This window comes from Halichoerus grypus, chromosome 6, assembly GCF_964656455.1.
Source record: "Halichoerus grypus chromosome 6, mHalGry1.hap1.1, whole genome shotgun sequence".
Lineage (NCBI taxonomy): Eukaryota > Metazoa > Chordata > Mammalia > Carnivora > Phocidae > Halichoerus > Halichoerus grypus.
Window position 1 is genome coordinate 5,082,918 of NC_135717.1, and position 13,928 is coordinate 5,096,845.

Below are 13,928 nucleotides of genomic sequence, written 5' to 3' on the forward strand. Positions count from 1 at the left end.
CTGATGGTGGTCTTGGGGGCCCCTGAGCTAGCACTGTGTGTCAGGAGCGAGGGTGGTCTTGGGGACTCCTGCACTTTGCAGTGAGAAACCACTGAACTGAATACATTAAATGGGCTAACTATACAGTATGTTAATTTTATCTCAATAAAGCGGTTTTGAAAAAAAGAACATTTTAAAGTAACTGTGATGCCATCATCCCATTTAAAATTCTACCTATTGACTGACTCAAAAAAGGAAATCCAATAAACAACAGAGTGTACCAGGATATTTCTTCCACTAGGGTTCAAAGTCATTACCCCGTATCATTCAGAGGAGAATGATTTTAACTTGCTAGAAAAGTGGGCTTTGCCCTACCCCAGTTACGGTTCATTTTCAGACACGTCTGTTTGCACACCTTCCCTGGAATTCTCTCCTCCTGTGCCATTCCTTAGCACCCCCAACATTCAATCAAATCTCGCAGCCATACTATTTTATGAATGCAACATCTTTTATTCTGGAGCCCCTGAGCCCAGAACAGAGCCCCCCTTCCTCTGTTCCACTGCGGAAGTCCCTGAGAGGTGCTAACTTCGTCACCGACTCAGAGGTCTATCACCTCAAGCCTCCTTCTTACTGTTCTCCTGCGTCACGGCCACTGTTGTGGATTCCAAGGTATTCTCGTTCTTGGTTTCCTCACTGATCCTGATATACAACCCCATGCAAACCCTAAGAATGGGTGCATGGGGTAACCTTTCTGAGACTTTTCTTTTTTTTTTTTTTTTTTTAAGATTTTTATTTATTTGCGAGAGAGACAATGAGAGACAGAGAGCATGAGAGGGGGGAGGGTCAGAGGGAGAAGCAGACTCCCTGCTGAGCAGGGAGCCTGATGTGGGACTCGATCCCGGGACTCCAGGATCATGACCTGAGCCGAAGGCAGTCGCTTAACCAACTGAGCCACCCAGGCGCCCCCTGAGACTTTTCACTATTAATACACCTTTCTTCGATCTCACCTGTGAGGAGATCGTTTAGCTCGGCAAAGAATTCTACACTAAAAAACTCTCTCTCTCTCTCTGAACTTTGGAAGTCTTCCTTCCTTGTTACCTAACATCTGCTGCCAGTAAGGAAACAGCTGCTAATGCCGGTTTTATTTACAGGTGACCTGATTTTCCTTCTGGAAGCTTCTGGGCTCTTCTCTTTATATTTCTGAAACTGCCCACTGTGTGCATTGGAGTGGGTCTTTCTGATACTGTGTGAGACATTCAGTGGGCCTTTTCAATCTGGGAAATGTGTTCTTCTTCAGCTAGACATGTGCTCATAATACACTTGACTAATTTCTTCTTCAACTTTTTATGAATCAGATGTGGAAATCCCTCTCTCCCATCTTTTCTCCATATTTTATTTAATTTTAAAATTTTTTCTTTTTAAAAATTTTTTTAATTTAAATTCAATTAGCCAACATATAGTACATCATTAGTTTTCGATGTAGTGTTCAATGATTTTCTCTATCAGTTCCAACGATATTATTGGAAATAATCCAATACCTTCTTTCTTGAACCCAAGATTTTCATCTCTGGTCATTTTATCTTGTATTTGAAGCAGGGCAACTTATCTTCAACCCTTCTAATGAAGTTCTCCTGTCAAAAATTATATTTTCAGGGGACAGGGGCTGAAGGGTTATTGTTTAATGGGTACAGAATTTGGGGTGAAGACGAGTTTTGGAAACAGACAGTGGTGACGTCTGTCCAATACTGTGAATGTACTTAATGTCACCAAACCATACACTTAAAATGGTTAAAATGGCAAATTTTATGCTATGTGTATCTTGCCCCAATAAATAATTTTAAGAATTATGTTTTCAATTAACCTAAGTTTACTCTAGCCCTGACTCTTTCATGTCCTGTTTCAGTTTTATAGATACACTTCTCTAATCTCTGCGGATGTTAATTTTTACAAGTTCTCTCTGTTCTCAAAGTCGTTTTTGTTTCTTTCAAGATCTACAGCTTTGTTTTTCCAAGCACACTAAAGGATGAGGGAGTGCGCGGCTGACCAGGGAGGGAGGCTCTGCTCTGGGGCAGGACGAGGGCAGCAGTTACACGGGCACCTAAATCACCGCTTTTCTCAGGTGTTCACATCCACACTAGCCACGTAGGGCTCCCCAGATTTTTTTTTTTTTAAGATTTTATTTATTTGACAGAGAGAGACACAGCGAGAGAGGGAACACAAGCAGGGGGAGTGGGAGAGGGAGAAGCAGGCTTCCCGATGAGCAGGGAGCCCGATGTGGGGCTCAATCCCAGGACCCTGGGATCACGACCCAAGCCGAAGGCAGACGCTTAACGACTGAGCCACCCAGGCATCCCCCAGATTGTTTTTCTTTAAAAGGACCCTTGAGGGGCGCCTGGAAATGTCTGCCTTTGGCTCAGGTCATGATCCCAGGAAAAAAAACAAAAAAGGACCTTTGACTTTTACCCAGGGATACATGCTCAGTTGCCTGTGTGTGTTCAAGGATGGGAAAAGGGGTGGCTGGCAGGTTTATATACAACACTTCACTTAGTCCCCTCCCTTCCAAGCTCACCTCCCACTCCTGACTCCTTAGGTGCTGTCTCCAAACCAGGAGCTTCTCTGGGTTTCTGTGGGGGCACGTGGGCTCTTGCCTCAGTGCACCTCCTCCACTCACGTCCTTGGCCGGACTTCATCAGCACCCCACTTACACCCCCTTCCTGCCTTCCAGGGAGAGAAGGATCCCTCCACTCTGATGTTCACCTCCACCCTGTGCTCTCACACTATTTCTAGGCCTTTACAAATTAAAACATAATTATACTCTCAGGTGGGGAAGAAGATAAACACACATGCTTATTAGCCTTCTTTCTTGAACCCAAAACCACCTTTAGAAAACCCAACCTAACATATCTGAGCTATGACTGGACTACCGTTATAGAATCAGCAAGCCCGTGCTTTCCAATCCGAGAAAGCAGAACTCACTGAAGTGTTGCCAGCCCTGCACCGGAAGGCATCTAACGACGAGGCACCACCATCTTTGCTGGCCTCTGATGTGTGAGCACACGGGGCTTCAAAAGCTTCTCAGTCACAGCCTCAGACAGTGTCAGACAGTGATTCTTACGCTAATAAGAAAAGCACTGAAAAGGAGCTAAAAATAAACCCACTATTCCAGAGGAGCACCCATTTTGAGTTTTACAACAAGTAGAACTTTCAACATCTGTTCTGAGAAATATTTAAGAGGTGTGTAGGCACACTCACTCGTGTACAAGTGTACTGCAAGGAAGATTTACTTTCACATTAATCTGTACTGCTGGAGGGAAAAGCAGTTGTTACCTTATAAACAATTAAATGCAGTGCTTCGTAAGTGTCATCCGTATTTACAAAAATTTTGGGGAATCTGCATTTTGCTTCTGGATCATTAAGGTTCAAGGGTCCAGTAAGAAATCTGAAAAGTAAGCACAGAAATGACTCAATTCAATTGGGTAAATGATAAACAGGAATATGTAAGACAGAATATATTACCACTTAATATATATTCTTTTTTTTTTTTTTTTGGAAGCTAGACATTACTTGGAAAACACCAAATTTCAGAGTCTGATAAAGTTTTAATTCACTGGAAACAACAGCATTTCCTTTGCTGATGACTGCCAATAAACAGCACAAAGGTAATTCAGTGTTGATGATTTTACCTTTGCCAAAAAAATAAAATAAAATAAAATCCAATAGTATATATCAAAGAACAGAAGTTCTACCTTCCGTAATGCTGAAGATTTCCTGGCATCTCCGCCCTTACTGGAGAATCCCTTCCAGCCAACTGTAAACAAATTCAACATTGAGAAATGACTTATTAGATTTTCTCCTTTTGAAGCTTTGAAAACTGCATTCATACCTACCAGTTGGCTCCATGCCATTTTTCTGTATCATTTACTCGTATTCCTCCCCACTAATAAAAGGGAAGGGGGATTACAAGAGCTTCATAAAGGCTGCACTGATATGAACCAGAACGTTCATATCTTCATCGTACCCTATATTCCACAGACTGACTTAGCTCCTTTTATAGCAGTAACCGAAATTTCCCCCGCGGTTAACGTAAGCTAGGCAATGAGCACCTCGTAGGACCCTAGCGGCAGCACACTCTTCCTATTGTCTCGTTGTGGAAACTCAAGTTAGTGTAAGTTCCCCAGCACACAGGCCTCCTGTGCGGCAGGGCCAGGCGCCAACCCCATGCCTGTCTGACACCAAAGCCTTCCACCAGGACGTCATGCCTCCTCACGATTTGTATCTGTAGCACACTCCTGAGACTCTTTTGCCGAAGATGTACTATTTCAATACGCACAGGAAAAGGAAAAAAAAACAAAAACAAATCCAATAGTCATGTTAGCTGAAACTTCTTTATAAAAAATTCTGACATTCTTTTAGTCTACATAAAATTTTAGCATATAGCCACACACACACAAAAAAAGGTTGAAAAACATTCTAAATCCAATAGTAAAAATGGGTATCTGACCCTCAGGTAGGCAGTCTGTACTGAGAAAAAAAGGCCTCATGCGTCCACACTCACACTGCCGTGCTGAATACTGTGGTTTCCTATTTTATAAGCCCCGCTCTCTGGGCAGGTAGGTACTAAAGTACCAGGGTTTTCTGCTGGGGCAGCTGCACTGTCACACATGGAAAAGCCTCCTGAGGGTGTGGACGTAAACAGGTGCTTTAGCATCAGGCAGATCCTGAGATCAAGTCGTGGCCCTGCCACTTCCTGGCGAGGGGACCCCCGGTATGTCACTGAAGCCCCCTAGCCTGAGTATCCTAGCTGTAAGGTGGGGATAAGGTATCCTATTCAGGATCGTTGTCAGGATGCCAGGAGATAATGCACGTTTGCTGGGCACTCAGGACAGTGTCTGGGACATGGTACGTACCTAAGAAACATGGGCCACTGCCCTCAAACTGCCTAGAAAGGAACTCCATGCAGGACCAAGTCCTTCTCAAAACCGGACTTTCAATTTCTTATCAAAGAGGTTTTTTTTCCTGTCGTTTCAAGTTATAGCCTTAAATGGGGAGGGAGCGAGCGAGCGTGTGTATGCATCTCAGCCGAAATGATTCGTGGGCTATGAATATTTTTCATCCTCAACCTAATGAGAGCTGCAAAAGGACACTTTGGGGAGAAGGCTGCAGTATTACTTACAGATCTCTGCAGAAAACTGGGAAAGTAAGCATCACAGTGGAAAAGCCAGGCAGGCAATAGAATATCTACAGAATGACACCTCATGCTTGTAGGTGACAAAACCACAGGATTCACCTTTCTTCTGTCAAAGATCCCAGGTGTTTTCAAGTTCCCAGAACCCTACCTAAAACCTGTTTCTCCACTACCCAATGAATTGCTCCTCTTAAAAACAGACCTTTGCTATTGTACTTGAACATAACAAAACAAAGAGCTGACACACATGATTTTCTGTGCTAAGGGATACACCACCACATAAATATCACACTAGCAATGTAATGTATAGGTCAGAGGTGCCCCACCGACCACCGCAATACTCCACCCTCCTCCCCTGCCCCCCCAGCCCCCCAGCCCGGTGGGCGTGTATGTATACATACAACACACATGTGCATAGAGAGAGACAGAGGCGGGGGTGGGAGGGAGGAAGACCAGTGCCCGGCCGTACCTCAGGTTCGATATGCCTTGGAAACAGAGACGTGGTGAGGTATTTGTATAAAATTCTCATGTCATCTTGTTCTAACCCACTCCTGAAATATCAGAAAAGCATGGTGTTAAAAGCCTGGAACTGGTCTTCTGTCTTCCTGTGGCTCTGATCATAATAAAGCTCCTCTTTTTTTCTTGTTTACATTATAGCCAGAAGCCCTTTCCTTGACTGGGAAGTTCCAGAAGGGAAGGAATTAAACTAGTCTGCCACTAGCACTTTATCCTGAGCCGGCAAAGGCGACTACTGTTCCTCCTGCATTCTACATGCCATTTTAAACAAGAAGCCACTGGTCTGATTTGATTTGACTTGATTCCCTGCTTGAATTCCACATGGGATTCTTCAGGGAGCGTTAATAACCACAACACTCCACTTCAGGTAGCAGACTTCTCTTCACTTTCCAGGCTATAGAGAAATGCCACCTGCTTGCACCCAGCCTCCCGGGAAACACTGGCCTGCTGTTGATGGGGAACTTGCTCCTACTCAGTCTCAGAAACGTATGTGGATCTTAATTCTAGGACTTCAGTGTAGGCAGAGAGGAGGAAGAGAAAGCAACAAACTTTCAGGCAAGTCTAATCTGAAATGAGGCAAGAGTAAGCAGCATGTGGAAACAGTGCCGAGACACTAGCAGGCAGCAGACCCCATCTGAGATCAGTTCTCTAGGTAGGGATATAAATAGACCATGAGTTTGTGTCTGATTTTTTTCTATTTAAGACAACCAGAAAAAAAAAAAAAATCCTGTGATGAAATCCAACTTTATTATAAATGAAGCCTCTATACCGTATTCCAGAGGCTCTCTCTTCTTTTCCCAGTGAAACCATCTGTTAGAGAAATTTGGCTTTCCTTGGCAAATACATGCTGCTCCCTTCCTGAGACTCTTCCAATGCTGTCTCACCTCTTCCTTTTCCTCTACCGCCTCTCTCCTTTCCAGGTCAATTTTCATAAGGTCTTGTCCACAACTAAAACTATCAGGGGGGGAGCCCCAGCCCCTTAAGCAGGTTTGTTTTGTTTGTCCTATGACAACTCTAACTTTCAAAGTATTATGCAGCCAACTGGGCAGATGGAATCTCCAAATCAAACACATGAAAAGTCACCCGTTTTTTTTCTGTTACAGAAATAACTGAGGTAAGAAGACAGAAGGAGGAAAACAAAACAGGTTCTGGATGTTATTTTCCTTTTAAGACATTAGTAAGAAGTACCAGTAGGGAGGGGTTGTCGATGATAGGTAGAAGACACTACCTAAATGACTATGGGCTGGGCAATTTCTTCTGGAGCTGCACTTCCAATAAGAGCAGCTAGTGGGGGGCGCCTGGGTGGCTCTGTCAGTTAAGCATCTGCCTTTGGCTCAGGTCATGATCTCGGGGTCCTGGGATCCAGCCCTGAGCCGGGCTCCCTGCTCAGCGGGGAGCCTGCTTCTCCCTCTCCCTCCGCTGGTGCTCTCTCTCTTTCTCTCTCTTGCTCACTTGCTCGCTTTCCCTCTCTCAAATAAACAAAATCTTTAAAAAAAAAAAAAAAAAGAGCAGCTACTGGGCGCATATGGCCACTGAACACTTGAGATGTGGCTTGTTGAAATGAGTGTAAAACACACGCTGGATTGCTAAGATTTAGCACGAAAAGAATAGGTCATTAATAATTTACGTTGTTTATGTGTTGAAATAATAAATTTATAATAGCTCATTAATAATTTAAGCCTTTACAGGTTGAAATAAATAATTTTAGATATATTGGGCTAAAATGTTAATCTTACCAGTTTCTTTTCATTTGAACATAGCTACTAGGAATCTTAAAATTATATGTGTGTCTTGCACTATATTCTTTTTTTTTTTACATTTATTTTATTTAGGGGTACATGGGTGGCTCAGTCGGTTAAGCATCTGCCTTCGGCTCAGGTCATGATCTCAGGGTCCTGGGATTGAGCCCCTGCATAGGGCTCCCTGCTCTGCAGGGAGTCTGCTTTTCCCTTTCCCTCTGCTTGTGCTCTTTCTCTCAAGTGTGCTCTCTTTCTCAGGTAAATGAATAAAATCTTAAAAAAAAAAGAATTTATTTGAGAGAGAGCAAGCCAGCAGACAGGGAGATGGACAGAGGGAGAGAGAGAATCCCAAGCAGACTCCCCCCTGTGCGTGGAGCCCAGTGTGGGGCTTGATCCTGAGTTCATGACCTGGACCAAAATCAAGGGTCAGATGCTTAACTAACTGAACCACCCAGGCGCCCCTGCACTATTTTCTTATTGAATGCCGCTATTCTAGACCATAGGACACGAAGTAGAAAAAACCCTGTAAGAGGAGACGGCAGACAACACTACTTAACTGCTTACCATGTGTACTGTGACTAGGGCTTTGTTTTATTATTTCGCTTCAGATTTAATGCTAGGCATTAAATACCTTGGTATTGGTCATCTGGATAGAAAACTTAAAAAGAAAAATACTAAGTTGCAGCCAGGTGTCCAGAGCACAAAACCCCAAGTAGGCGATTCCCACGTGGCCTACAGCGAGGCCTCAGACCACAGCAGCCCTCTCCAGTGTCTGCCACCCCCATCCCTACTTCCGCTCCCCTACAAAGAATAAATGAGGCAATAATGCATTATAATTATGGAAGATGTTACTATTGGGGGAAGTTCTTATTAAAAAAAAGTTAAAAAGTTAAAAAGTTCCTTCCTTAGTGCAAATAAACAAATAGATAAATAAATACATAAAGCAAAAAATTCCTGCACTAACAGGTCCAAATGATTCAGGACTACATCAATGGTTCACATCAAACAGGCAATAGCCTAGTCCTGCTCAGAAGCGTAAGTGTTCTCTCAAAGTCTCTCAAATACGGTTGTTTAATACGAATAATATTTTATTTAAACTTATTTTTTGAAATAATTTTTTATTTATACTTATAAAGTTTATTTTTTTTAAAGATTTTTTTTTTTTATTTGACAGAGAGCGCACAAGCAGAAGGAGAAGCAGGCTAGAGAGAGAGGGAGAAGCAGGCTCCCAGTGGAGCAGGGAGTCCGATGTGGGGCTTGATCCCAGCACCCCGGGATCATGACCTGAGCCGAAGGCAGATGCTTAACCAATCGGTGCCCCTAAAGTTTTTTCTTAAAAAAAAAAAACAACTTTTCTTCAGCTTAAATCTCAACTGATCCATTTGAATGCAATGTAGAAACCTTCATATCAGGTTGTTTTGTCTACAATACAGATGTTATTGTCATGTATTAAATATAAAATAATCCAGTCAAGATCCAAGGGTATAGTCAACTTTGATGAACTTAGAAATAGCTAAACCATTTATTCATAAAAGCATTAACCTCTGGAAAGTAAATCAATTCACTAAAAAGAAAATTCTCTCAAAAAACAGGCCAAGAACTCTGGACAAGAAAGTTGACTGACATCCTCTTACCAAACAGCGGTAATGTCTAATCCTATCATGGCCACTGCAATACCAAATCCATCCATTAAATGCAACAAAGTCCAAACAGAACTAGAAGATATTTTCTACTAACCATTTGCTTTGAGCTCACAACCATTTACCAAGCAACTACAATGTACCAGGTTCTGGCCATGTCCTGGGACAGACAGACGTTTCTACCTTCAATCAGATAATTTCAAAACAATATAATAAGTAGCAAACCAATCCAACAGTACATTAAAAAAATCATTCACCATGATCAAGTAGGATTTATTCTTGAAATGCAAGGGTGGTTCAATATTTGCAAAACAATCAACATGATACACCAGATCAATAAGAAAAAGGATAAAAACCATATGATCATTTCAATAGGTGCAGAAAATGCGTTCAACGAAGTACAACATCCATCATGATAAAAACCCTCTGCAAAGTAGGCCTAGAGGGAACATATCTCGACATAATAAAGGTCATATATGAAAAACCCACAGCCAACATCATACCCAATGGGGAAAAACTGAGAGCTTTTCCCTAAGGTCAGGAATAAGACAAAGCATGTCCACTCTCACCACTGTTATTCAACATAGTACTGGAAGTCCTAGCGAGAGCAGTCAGACAAAAAAGAAATAAAAAGCCATCCAAATTGTAAGGAAGAAGTAAAACTCATTATTTGCAGATGACATGACACTGTATATGTGGAAAACCCTAAAGGCCACCAAAAAACTATTAGAACTGATAAATGAATTCAGTGAATTCACAAAAATCAATGTACAGAAATCTGTTCCATTCCCATACACTAATAATGAAGCAACAGAAAGTGAAATTAAGAAAAGAATCCTATTTACAACTGCACTGAAAACAATAAAATATCTAGGAATAAACTTAACCAAGGAGGTGAAACACCTGTACTCTGAAAACTATAAACCACTGATGAAAGAAATTCAAGACAACACAAATAGACATTCCCTGCTCATGGACTGAAAGAACAAATATTGTTAAAATGTCTATATGACCCAAAGCAATCTACACATTTAACAAAATCCCTTATTAATACACCAACAGTATTTTTCACAGAACTTGAACAAACAATCCTAGAATCTGTATGGAACCACAGAAGACCTCAAATAGCCAATGCAGTCTTGAAAACACAAAACCGGAGGCATCACGACTCCAGATTTCAAGTTCTATTATAACGCACTAATGATTAAAACAATACGGTACTGGCATAAAAATAGATACATAGAGGAGTGGAACAGAACAGAAAACCCAGAAATAAACCCACAATTATATGGTCAATTAACCTTCAACAAAGGAGGAATGAATATCCAACGCGGAAAAGACAATCTCTTCAACTAATGGTGCTGGGAAAACTGGATAGCAGCATGCAAAAGAATGCACCTGGACCACTTTCTTACACCGTACACAAAAATAAACTGCAAATGGATTAAAGACCTAAATGTGAAACCTGAAACCATAAAAATCCTTGAAGAGAGCACAGGCAGTAATGTTTCTGACATCGGCTGTAGCAACATTTTTCAAGATACGTCTCCCGAAGCAAGGGAAATAAAATAAAAAATAACTACTGGGACTACATCAAAATAAGAAGTTTCTGCAGAGTGAAGGAAACAGTCAACACAACTAAAAGGCAACCTATGGAATGGGAGAAGATATTCACAAATCCGATAAAGGGTTAATATCTAAAATATATAAAGAACTGATACAACTCAATACCCCAAAACCAAATAATCCAATTAAAAAATGGGCAGAAAACATGAACAGACATTTCTCCAAGGAAGACATCCAGATGGCCAACAGACACATGAAAAGATGCTCAACATCACTTATCATCAGGGAAATACAAATCAAAATTACAATGAGGTACCTCTCAGAATAGCTAAAATCAACAACACAAGAAACAACAGGTGTTGGTAAGGATGTGGAGAAAAAGGCACCCTCTCGCACTGTTGGTGGGAATGCAAGCTGGTGGTGATGCACCCACTGTGGAAAACAGTATGGCGCTTCCTCAAAAAGTTGAATATAGAACTACCCTACGATCCAGCAACTGCACTCTTGGGTATTTACCTAAAATATACAAAACACTAACTCAAAGGGATACATGCACCCTTCCCATGTTTATAGCAGCATTATTTACAATAGTCAAATTATGGAAGAAGCCCAAGTGTCCATAAATCGGTAAATGGATAAAGAAGATGTGGCACATACATACAATGGAATATTACCCAGCCATAAAAAGAATGAAATCTTATCATTTGCAACAATATGGATAGAGCTAGAGACTATAATGCTAAGTGAAATAAGTCAGAGAAAGACAAATACCATATGACTTCACTCATATGTGGAATTTAAGCAACAAATGGGCAAAGGAAAAAAAAGAGAGACAAACCAAGAAACAGACTCTCAACTATAGAGAACAAACAGATGGTTACCAGAGGGGAGGAGGGTGGGAAGATGGGGGAAAGAGGGGATGGGATTAAAGAGTACACTTATCAAGATGAAAAAAATAAGAATGATTAAAAAAAAAAAAACATTGGGCTCCACTTGACAAAACAAAGCATTCAAAACTAAATACACACATGCACGCACACACATAAATACAATAGTAAGCAATAAGAACAAATATATATTCTGTTCGTGAACTATAAAATACTTCACTGGTATTTAAACACACCAGCTTCGTAACTAACAGTTGCCTCCCACAACGTGTTGTTTTTCTTGAAGCTCCTTCTTACGATGACTGCCTGGGGCCACCCTTGCCCCGTCGGCGTATTGGGGTGGGGTGGGCAGTCCTATGAGCCACCGGAGCTGGACACTGCTTAACTCCAGGGGATGTCCTTCACAGAGACAAAGATGCCAAGAGGATCCCCAGGAGTTGGGCAACAAGCAGCCCTGGGAGCTCTGCTTCTAGACCCAAGCCCACTGGTCATGCTGGTTCCACGGCCTCTCAGCAGGAGCTGCTGACTTTGAGCGGGACCCTCTTGCTCTAGGCCTGTACCCTTTCTCACCCCCAGAGTTCACGCCTACGTCAGGGGTTATGCTGTGTCAGGCGATCGGAATCTGAGCCACCTTCCTCTGACAGGGGCACCTGAGACCACGGACTGCTATGGGATTCTAGTCCATCCCTCCGTCTCCTTGCTGGGTGCAGCCCTTCCAGCACCTCCCTGGAAGCTCGGCCTCTGGAGGGCCGCTCCCTCGTCAGACCTGACTCCCTCCAACCCTGGGTAACTCCCCTTCAACCTCTCACGGCAGCATTAAGAATTTCATTTTACTACCACAGCGTGAATATCATAAAAAGCAACTAGAACAAGGCCAGCTAATACAGCATTAAGTGTCCTGCTAAACAATTTGTTAAATAAAAAAGGAGACACCTTTTCATCTGGACTTCATGTTGTTTTTACAGGAGAAAACGAATTCTACATGAAAACTCATCAATGTGTTCCACAAACAGATTCAAATTTCTTTGGATTAGCTTCTTTCTCTTCCTAAAATGGTGCTACAAGATCTCAGCAGGGAGAGGATGGATTTCCAGAAACCACGACTGCCCTTTCTGTTAGCTGAACTCAAGTTTTCAGGCTCAAATACGGCCACATCCTTAACGGCAGAAAGTGGGGTACAGTCCATGTAAACATGAAAACTGAACACGGTGAGCCCCCGGAACAGCTCCTGAACCCCAGTGGCCCATCTCAGATCATCAGCTGGCTCCAGGTCTCTCTCAGGGCCACAGCCTCTTTGCGGTCAGTCACCTGCCTATCCACACGGCTTCTTCCGGAGCTGTCCTAGGTAGCGGAAAGCATTGAGTTACAGTTCATCTTTTCTTCTTAAGTATCAACACTTTCAGAGAACTTGTTTTTGTTTTTACGACAGGATGCACCTTTGGTTGTCAGTGGGTAAGTTCCTGGTATTATAGCACACGTAACCTCTGGGGTATTTTTAAAAGCCTAGCTTTAAAAGAAAATATGCAAAGTATGCTTTCCACATTTACTATACCGTTTCTTTAAAGAGGTTTTTGGAAGAACACCAAAATAAAAATAGGATTCCTAAACTTAACTTGACAGGAACATTTTCTCCACCTTTCATGGATCCAGTTTTAAACTCCCCTGCTTGATCATTTTAACCCAAATTACCCTACCTTTGGTTTAAATAATCCCTGCTTTACTTTGACAGTTACCTATAAATATGCTTCCTACCTTGCCCCCTTGCTATTCATTCCAGTTTGATAACCTGCTGTCAATCCAGTCGTTGCTGTTTTTATTATCCTAAAAGATTTTCTTCTTTTTTATGACAAGCCTTAGAGTGTACATACCAGATTAGTTGATCGTTATAGAGAAAGGCAGTGTATTTGACTATACTCAGGCTTTCCTCCATTCTATTAATAAAGGACTGGATTTTCAAATAAGTCATTTTATCCAATGGGAAGAAGCTGATTCCACCAAAAATGTCAAGGAGATCACATGACTGCAAATGCAACGTTTGCAAGTACTGTAGGAAAAAACAAGGCATTAAACTTACTGTGAGTACACTGAATATAACACTCTGACAGCTGAGAATAGTCAGTCAATTTATGGTATGATTACATACTAGCACACTGACAGGACCAGTAAGCAGGTGAGCCACATCTAACTGGATGTGAAATTGGTACCAATTTCAAAATATAAAGTTCAAACATAAGTCATTAATCATTATTCAAGATTGTCTTATCTCTTGGAGTTAATTCCTTATATGAGTGCTCCTCAAATTATATTAATCTCATTAGGGATCTACACAGTGATATCATGGACAGACAGTACCATCTTCTACTAAAATAACATCGAAAGGACACGTAGTCAGTTGCTGACAGATAGGAGAGTAATG

General features: G+C 41.8%; 1 protein-coding gene across 1 annotated transcript in view; it reads right to left on the reverse strand.

The window, feature by feature from the left end:
- The window catches only part of CCZ1 (CCZ1 vacuolar protein trafficking and biogenesis associated), a 31,025-nt gene that overhangs the window by 12,909 nt on the left and 4,188 nt on the right, over positions 1-13,928 (reverse strand). Inside the window, exons 7-10 of the mRNA XM_036123581.2 lie at positions 13,381-13,556; positions 5,634-5,715; positions 3,726-3,787; positions 3,307-3,418 (exon numbers count right to left, since the gene is read on the reverse strand). Of these exons, the coding sequence (XP_035979474.1) occupies positions 3,307-3,418; positions 3,726-3,787; positions 5,634-5,715; positions 13,381-13,556 (432 nt within the window). The remainder of the gene's footprint in view (positions 1-3,306; positions 3,419-3,725; positions 3,788-5,633; positions 5,716-13,380; positions 13,557-13,928) is intronic.